This window comes from Pinus tabuliformis, chromosome 6 (genome assembly GCF_031772625.1).
Source record: "Pinus tabuliformis cultivar Carrire ecotype Pingquan chromosome 6, CPIR1, whole genome shotgun sequence".
NCBI classification, from domain to species: Eukaryota; Viridiplantae; Streptophyta; class Pinopsida; order Pinales; family Pinaceae; genus Pinus; species Pinus tabuliformis.
The window spans coordinates 1383994379-1384004557 of NC_142292.1; the positions used below are offsets into that span (position 1 = coordinate 1383994379).

The 10179-nt window shown below is 31.5% G+C and overlaps 1 protein-coding gene across 1 annotated transcript; it reads right to left on the reverse strand.

The window, feature by feature from the left end:
• Positions 1–5540: 5540 nt before the first annotated feature.
• Positions 5541–6962, reverse strand: LOC149263781 (aspartic proteinase nepenthesin-2-like). Its single transcript, XM_089390538.1, has one exon. The coding sequence runs from the start codon at positions 6960–6962 to the stop codon at positions 5541–5543; it is 1422 nt and encodes a 473-aa protein (XP_089246664.1).
• Positions 6963–10179: the final 3217 nt, after the last annotated feature.

Consider the following 10179-nt stretch of genomic DNA (forward strand, 5'->3'; position numbering starts at 1 on the left):
AGTAGGCCTACAAGTCAGTGCCCGAATTGAAAATACTGGACGATGCTGAAGCCTCAACAAAAATGAGAAAGTTGGCTGCCGCAGTACGTGCCTTGAAGCATGAAGTTGGCAGGGTCACCTTCGAATTGCAAATGAAAATATCAAAGAAATAGTTGAAGTTGCAACCAACAACTCTGCCAGAGGTTCGAGAGCAACCATTAAGGATGTAATGAGAACACTCGATACATCGGTCAATGACTTCTCCTCGATGTTTGATGTCATGATGGAATTATGGACGAATATGCAAGAGGACCTGAACCTACAGCAATTGAACACAAATGTTTGAGAAATGTAGTAGCAGTACGACGAGTTCCGAGTGACTACCCGCACTTTGGTACTAGCGCAACACCTCACAAAGCTACACGAAGGCAAGCAGCTTCTCACACAAGTGGAGGACTTGCAGCGGAAGGTGGCCTTGCTGAAGACTAGATTGCTGCTATGGCTAGAGGAAGCTTGTTAGCTTCCACTATCACTTCAGGAGAAGCTCAGGGGACTACAAAAAATGCAGACGACCATGCACCTAGAAATGGAAGGCCCAACAATAGAAAAATTGGTCGAGGAGGTACAAAAAGTAGGGAAATAGAGGGCTGTAGAATTTGTAGTGATGCAGGTTTAGCTGGGTGGTCTTCACAGCAAGATTGCAGCGTCAGTTGAGTGACCCGAGGGTGAGTCATGATCTTTTTATTGTGGGCCTGTTGGGATAGGGTCCCTAAGGTCAGTTTTGGGGTTAGATAACCCAAATTTTGTATATGTATTTGTAAAATATGTAGTCTTCGTGATATGTGGATGTGGAGCATGCAAATAGATAGGTTTCAAGGGGGTCTTAGCCCCTTGTTTGGATAGATAGTCAAGTTGGTTTTGAGACTCACCCATGGTCCACGGACCATGGTATTATATTGTGAAAGCTATAAATAATTGAGTCATAGTGAGTCTTAGCGGGAGGGAAGGAGTAGTGAAAAGAGGAGTAGTGAAAACTTGAGAGAGAACTATTTTAGGTGAGTGATGATGGAGGGAGGCTCTACTTCCTGCACTTAGGTGAGAAGAGAAAGTGCTTTGTAGCTGAGTGCGTAGGAGGCCTTAGAAAGTCCGTAGATGAGTGCCCAGACCCCTGCAGCTAAGTGCACATGATGGAAGAGTCTCTAAGCTGAACATTGAAGATCAATAAAGATTGCTTTTGAAGAATTACTGTACACTTCTACTGAATTTGTTTATGTTATATTATGTCACTTAATGAACTATTTTTTGAAATAATGAATGAATGTTGCGTGAATTCACTGAGTCTAACTTAATGATGCATGATATGAATGGTTATCTACTTTCGTGAAGTTAAAAGCTATTTCTGTTATGTTTTCTGATGAAGTAAGTAGATCTGTGCGAACTCAGATCTAGGGTGGTTTATTGATGCATGAAAGTAGGTTGATCATCTATTTAAGGTCCGCAAAGACTGATCATGGACCTTCATGAAGGCTTGGAAGCCATTTTAACTTAACTATAGTAAATATCCCTAGAAGACTACTAATCTACTTGAAGGTATATCTGAGCCATTAGATCCTAAGAACCATTTATGACATGTCTCTAGATGCATAAACCTAGTTATAACATTCCCCAATATTGCTTTGGGTGAAACTGTAGCCTAGTGCTATGCAAGTTGTTGCCGAAAGGGCCAGCAGTTAGTGTTTTTTTAGTTGGCGTGAATAACTTTGAACCTGGGTCAAGCCCCCTTAAGCCAACACATGAAACTAGATACTTGCAAGTAACCTTGTTGTAGCCGTTTGATCCAACTCTTCCTTGCTTGATTTTTTCTTCCCTTTGTTGTCATTTCTCCAATTCTAGAGTGCTCCAAGAAATTCTCTAAATGAGAGAGAGAGAATAGAGAGAGATCCAACCCAAAGCTACCAAGAGGATAACACTGACCAAAATCCTAACCAGCCAAAAGCTATAAACTAATCCTCACAAGCCTTTTTATCATTAAAAGGCCTCTATTTTCTTCATTTTCATTTATTTTCCATCAATTTCATTCTCATGCAAATTTTTAACCTTTACCTTCCTTTTCTCCTACTTTCCTTTATTCTCATAAATAAATGCTAATTAATACCTTGTTTCCTTTTCAATGTTTTTTCTATTTCCTCCACCAACTTCCTTAGCCATAATAAACTAAATGAACACCCACTAGGACGTTTTTCCCACCATTCAGATTCAAATATGTGTCCCATGAACTTGGTCTTATTTTTCCTTTATTAACTTTATTACAAGGATTTTTAACCAACGGTTTTTACAACATCAAACTATTAAATTTCGACCACATAGAGGAGAAATATTAATTAACATTAGGTTACAATTTTAGACCTTGGTTTGCTTTATTTTTGGAGATATGATCCAAGGAATTTAGGGTTTTTATATGCTCTAGAGTTTAGTCTCAAACATGTGCCCTGGGGAATATCGTCATAAATTTATATTCGAGCATCAAATTTGAGTTTCATAAAAATTTATTGAAATTGCGTGGATGTAGTTGTTATTGTAGGAGTGCCAAGACTGACTATTGAAACAATGTGATATGAAATTCCGTACAAGTTCACTCTATTGAATTAGTCCATAGCCATGTCATTGTTGTATATTTGGCCTAACATTATCTTGAAGAATCCAAAATCATCCTAACTAGTGGGTTTGGAAAGAAGGCATAGAGAGCTACCTCAAGACATAATTTCAGACCTTGTGATGCTAAAATCATATAGATACAATAATTTCAAGTTCAACCATATAAATAAGATCAAAATAAAGCTCTTAAAAGGTGTGTTCTTTTAAATTTGCATAAATTTTATTTGAAAATTAATTTTGAAGTGATTCAAAGGGAATATTGAAGCATATATATCATTAATTTGTTCCAAAATTCCTTCCAAATAGAAAAATGCTACAACCATTTGTATATTTTCCCATAGATTCACAGGTTCATGCAATTCACTAAAGCATAGGACAAGAATCTACTCAGACTATTTATCTAGTTTTATGATCATCTCAGACTATTTATCTCTTCTTAAGGAGTGCACAGATTCGTGAGAAAGGATAATACCATGTAGGATTTGATGCCCTTCAACAAAGCCTCACTGTTACGGAGATATGATGGACTTGAAGAGGGGTTTGAGCTAATTATCTATAATGTTATTAATGATATCGTAGAAGACATTATATAGAGAGATAGGAAGGAACTTATCTATCATGTTATCCTTGTAATCCTTTGAAATTAGAGATATGAATATTGAATTAAAGGCTTGAAGCATTGATCATGACCATACATATTCTAGTGATAATGCTTCATCAGTGGTTGGCAAAAAAATAATGTTGGTTTTTTTCTTGAAAAATGATGTATCTATTATGTATGTATTCATTCCACTATTCATTGTGAAGGCTTAAATACATCATATGCTTCCAAAATAATATTGCAATTTTCTTTTGATAAACTTACAAATAAGGTATATTCTAGGCTGCAAAATTGTACTAGAGGAAATAGTCAATATTTGTCTTTAGGAACTAGTGCAATTTTAAACTCATTAAGCTCAATGAGCGAGATAGTGAATTTCAATAGGACATATTATTGTAAGAAATGCTATATTGATACCTCAAACACTCACTTTGTGGAAAATTGAAAGGAACGACTCATGGTATGATAAGGAAATAATGCATTCTATTCAATTTTGTTTACACATGCTTGTAGACGTAATGTGTGAAATTATGACCCAAATGTGCAATGATATTAGCCCTTTTGGAAAAAACATAGATGTTATTATAAACACTTTGAAAATGTGGTTTTCACGAAGGGACTTATTTATGGATGAAACATACTACTTATCTAAATTTATAGATTTTTCTAAATCTAACTATGGATAAATTCATTGTAAAGATGGACTTGTTCATACTTATGAATTGTGACTTATAGCAACACTATATGCATACGATGATTATATTGCTACAAAAATGAATTCATAGAAACCTTGCATAAATAGCTAGCTATAGAGTTGCAAATAACTTACAAAAGAATATGTTCAAGCTTGTGCTAATAGGTTGAATGGAAAATTCATTGATCTTACCCCTTTCACTTTGCATCATTGTTTAATCGTTGTCATAATTTATATGATGTTCATGAGAAAGAAAATAATTTGAAGCATTGTATTGGAACAAATATTCATGACATACTATATATTTATGTGGAAGAGAAAAAAACAAAATATTATTTCATTCTAGAACTTGTGGAAAAGAGTTACATATATTTGTTGATACTTTTCATGTTAACTAGGGAGAAACATCCAAATAAATGCTTGGACAAATTCGAGAAACTTGTGTGTCATAAAATTACATAAAAAAATTCAAAACACTTCAAAGTAAGTGTAAATATAATCACATATGATAGAATATTTTAAAAACTAAGTATTATAAAACATGTTCAAATAATAAAATTATCATTGAACTTATTAAATAACTTAGATGAAATATAAACGAGTTTTATTGTTAATATAATCAACTTAAATATTTTAAAAAATCCTTATATTTAGAAGCTATGGTATTAAATATAATATCAAATATTTCATAGAAATTTCATAATTAGAAAATATTAAATGAATATAATTTTATGTATGATCATTTACCAACCAAAAGTAAAAATAATAATTTAACATTAAATTATTATTATTAGTAATATTATTAAATTAAATTTCTCGACTAATTACATAAAAGTTTACGTATTACATATCTTTACAACCTAGATTGGATAACAAACTAAAAACCACATTAAAAAAATAGTGAAATTTTTATCCCAAAAACTGATATTCATACCTATATAACTAACATAAAAACGATGATCTCACGTATATAACTGACATCAATGTAGTATCAAAATAAATTAAACTAACATCATAAAACATATAAACAATACATATAGTTAAACCATAAAACATATAAACAAAAGCTATACAATACATAGAGTAAAACCATAAAACATATAAACAAAAGCTATAATCACTAATTGAAGCTGGAAAGGTGAAGACTAACTTCTATATGGACATGATGCCATGGACAATCTCGGTTCTTGCACACCCAGAACCAAAGCCAAAACCAATGTGAAAGGGGTAACGTAGAAAAGGGCAAACGATATAAGCTACTAAATGCCTAGAAAATGTTGACTCAACCTAGTTTCAAAAGCCTAGAGAAGCTTAACTCGACCTAGTTTCAAAGGCATCTAAAACGAATTGCTACCATTAAAAACAACAACATTTTCATGCCACCGCCATCAAGCTGAATGGCTAGAGCAGTGAAAAGATTGGACTTCAAGAGAAAAAGGATTGCAAAAGAGATATCAAAAATACAGAATATTTCCAACACTCCATCGCTATATTTGCTGGAATAAAAAACGAGCAACCAGGCCAAGATGGGTTGGTCGCTCTCCCAAACCAAAGTAGGTAGAGCAATATGCAGAAACGTCCGCAGTTATTTCTCTCGCACATGTTTTATGCTTAAAGATCACAAGCTTGAACCATCTTGAAGGAAAGAAGGTTGTGGTCGTTGTCATAAAGTATTCTGTAATTCTGCTGCTGCAAATTACCAAATATGGAAACGTCACCATCTTTCTGATTGGGTAACATCCCAAGGCAAAAGTATAGCTTTCCGTCCTCATTATTGATAGCCACGAAGTAGTTCTGTATTGGCAAGAAGTAATCTGCTCCGTCGAAATGGAATGTGACAGAGGGAAAGGTTGAATTTACAGAGCCATTTGGGCAAATGCAGTAGTCCAGGCCAACGAGAGGGACATAGGTCGACTGGTAACCAATCAATGGTGCCAACGCGTTCTTCACGGCAAAATAAGCTTTCGTTGGCAGATGAGTGAAAGTTGTTCCAGAGTCAATGATAAGTCCGCCAGTGCCATCAGATTGGAGATCAAAAGTACCGGCAGGGATATTCAACAATTCATCGTTAACGCTGATTCCCTTCAATGAAAGATAATACAAATATAAATTTACGAGTTGGCCTCGAAGAATAGGTGTGGAACCGCCACCCGTGGCATTCAAGCTAGCGGTGTCACCTATATACAGAGGACTGCTGCGGGTAGAAAGCTCAGTAATGGAAAGGAGACAGTAAGAGAACTTATTTCCCGATAACACTGGGGCGAGCTGTGAGGGCAAGGAAAGAGAACCTGGTGAGAATCCTGCTATTCCACCTATATTTCGGGGGCCTTGTCCTATGCCGCAACAACCTATCATGATATCGGAAACCGATTGAGAAGAAATTATTAATTTCTCCCGTACAACGTACCCATCGCCGATTTGCCCGCTACCATCTCCAACTTGGAAAAAACATAATCCTTCAATAGAGCAGCTTAACGACGTGCCGTTGTCAATGGACATTAACGACGTGCCGTTGTCAATGGACATTAAGGGGCAAACAGAGTCGTTGCCATGATGCTCGCAAGGGATCGGAGTTGAGGACTTTGCAGTTGCCTGGTACTTGGTCCACACTAGTTCGCTGGCAGTGTCGAATAATAAGTAAAAGGATTCAGGTGGCGTACCAACTGAAACCTCAAAGAGAAATTCTCCTTTTGTTACGCTTAATGGAGTATTTATGCCTTTCATTTGATAGTCACCCGGCTGCAATTTATGAGCATTGAGTCTAGACCTGTGCTGCAGCACTTCATATCTCGCTTGGCTGCGTAGCACTGCTCGTTTCACGCGCTCGGCGGCAGTGATATTGGGAAAGAGCAGTGAATCTCTATGGAAAAGATCTGTTCTCAATCCATTCGGCGGTTGCGCCGAATTAAAATTTCCGACATACCTCGTGCATTCGATCAAGGGAAGGAAAATAATTACAGAGAAGAATAACGAAGGAAGGATAATATGATGCTGGCGTTTGCAGCCAGCAGTGGCAGGAGATTGTGCAACCATACCTACTCAGAAATATTATTTCGGAGTTGTGGAAAGTAAGGGAATGGATTTGTTATGTGCCACTAGAGGGTAGGGGATGTATTGGAATCTCTTTGGAGTCTGTTTGACTTATCCAGAATTGTAACCTAGGGATAATGCCGAATGATGGATCTTGTTAACCGTTTACATACATAATAGGCGTTCGATAAGCGATCTTGGAATCTATCATTGTAACTGTTTCACCCTGCTTTCTGCAACATTAACTCGGATAATCTCATCTAAGCTGAAGTTGCGTTGGGTTATTTATTTTGATTATAGGTTTTGAGGAAATCCAGGAATTTAGAATATTTTCTCAGTCTATAATTTCAACTATTAAAGTTATTTCTAATTCTTTTAAAGGTAATCATAGTCAGTGGTTATTGAGTGGCAAAATCTACACTTACTCATTAAAGATGGCTTATATAGGGGACCTAACCAGAAAAGCATCCAAGCAATTTGACTTAATAACCATCCAATAAGCAAAATACTTAGTAACAGAAACTTAACTAATTAAACCATCCTTGAAACTTATTTCCCATCTATTATATTAATGTAAATTACAATTTTATATAAAAATAAAAGATTTAACTTAAAAAATGACATTATTTTTTTTTATTAAAATGAAACATTTACATTAAGAATAAACTCTAAATAAATTCAGCGACGAAATTTTTATAGATATTTATGAATCATTTTCGTAACCCCTGCGACGACCGAGGATCCATATCGCAGTTGGTGGAAGGTGGGATCTACTTTTAGGATAGAATTTTATTAATGATAAGCATTTTGTAAATCGATACTTCATTTAATATTTATATTTATCCTAGTTTATATTTAATTTATTATTGGAAAAATTTATTTAATCATAATTTTTAGCTGGAAATTTCTATTTAATAATAATTATATATAGATAGTAATTAAGTAAATATAGTTAAATAAATATCATTTTAATTAATAGATACAATTTTAATGATAGCACTTTGCAAATACATAAATCATTGTTTCATTTAATATTTATATTCATCTTATTTTAACTTTAATATAGTTTAGAAAATTATAATTATAATTATAATTATAATTATATATAGATATATTAATGATGAATTTTTACCTTTTCAATATTATTTTTCCATGAGGAAAAAATAAAAAATTAGTAATGATGGCTTATTATTTCTTTAATTTATTTATGTATTTATTTTAATTATATATATATATATAGATATTAATATCTTTATTTTAATTATATTTTTTTATAATGGGGTTCAATCTTCTTACTTAATATATTGAATTTATATTAATATATCTAATTTATAATACGTAAAGTATTGGTAAGCATTTATATGTATTTTAAAAGAAATATAAAAATATAAAACTCAATATGGGAGAGATGTTGTAGTGGATTTAGAAAGTTAAAATAATAAAAATAATAAAATTCATTTTGTTACATTGTAATTTTCTTTTTATTAATAAAATTGCTAATAATTTTTTAGATAAAAGAGAAATCATAATATACATATTAGATTAAAATATACGACTTATAAATAGCAATAATAAGTTAAGATCCATTTTACTTCATAAAATACAATAATGATTTGTAACCATATTTAAATTTAATTAATGAGAACATAGAAACTTTAGTACTTACAATAAAGTTACATTATAGCAATATGTTTAACCATGTGTAGCAATGGTTAAGAACATGTGCTTCCCCCTAAGAGGTCACAAGTTCAAAGCCAAAGGGGTAGAGCAAGTATGCTTTCATAAACTTAATAGTGAAATCGACTAGTGTAGATCCATCTTTAGCTTTGCATCCCTCAAGTTTCTAGAGATCAAATCTCTCAAAATGTAAACCTTTCAAGTTTTGCACTAAAAAAAGTTTACATCTTAAGAAATTTCATCGCTTTCTGGCTTGATAAATAGATCTAATTTTATATATAGTTCTCATTTTACTATTATTTATAATTTTTTTTTCTTTTTATTCTATTTTTCCTAATTTATAATTAATTTCTTTTTTATTATATATTACTATTTTATAAATATATAAAAAAAATTAGATATATCAAAATTTTTAATATCACAATTTTATAAAACAATTATATTTATAGTGTAATAAATTATATTTATTTTTAAATTAATTTGGATTTATTTTCAATTTGGATCTACTAATTACAAATTACAAAGAGAAATAAAGATTTCAAAACTAAAATGAATTTATACGGGTATTCATTCAACATTGTATGACGAATTTATTTATTACATGGCTACTAAACTAATTTTTGACTTGCATAGCAAGTCATAGAGCTCTTCTTTGACACAGAAACTTATACTCTAAGTTTCTTTTATACAAATATTTATTAATAATACATAAATATTAATTATTTTTTTTATTTATGATTTTTGAATTTGATCTTTATTGATCGTTTAATGCATAAACATTAATATATAATTATTATTAATACATAGAAATTTTAGTAACTTGAATTTGCTTTTCATTATTTTTTTTATTTTTTTAACTATTATGACATTCTTTTTCTTTTTAACCATTATTGTCATAATTATAGATTTTACTTTTATATTTTTTTTGTTTATGATTATTTAGGTTCAGTAAAAACATGTATGTATTAACATTTATGTATAATTATTGGTTTCCAATCACCAATGTTGTTTATCATCAAGAGTAATGTGGGAGTCTAGTCTAGGCAAGTAGATAGTTAAATAGTATAGAAAATAATGGATAAATTTTAATCATAAAACATAAATCAATAATATTTATATTATTTCACTATTCAAACAAGAAGCATTTATGTATGATTGATCTATTTGTTTCGGACCATCAATCTTGTTTAGTATCAAGAACAATATGGAAGTCTAGCTAGCCGGTAAAATAATATAGAAAATAATGTATAAATTTTAACCATAAAAAATTAATCAAAAATATTTTTATTATTTTATTATTTAAATAAACCATTAAAGAAATAATTGAATATTTAAGTTTAAATATTAAAAAATAAATTGAATTTCAAATAATTTGAATAAAAAAGTTATATATATATATATATATAAAAGATTAGTAAAAAAAATCTAAAATAAGGAAATGTTAATCAATAAAAAAAATAAAAATAAAATTGTATTCCAGCATGTATATGTATATATAAATGAGAAAGAATAAAATGAGTAGAAATTTGAAAAATAATGGGAA

What these genes read in the sequence shown, in the direction of transcription:
- LOC149263781 (XM_089390538.1), bottom strand. Translation starts at nt 6,962, where the DNA reads ATGGTTGCACAATCTCCTGCCACTGCTGGCTGCAAACGCCAGCATCAT.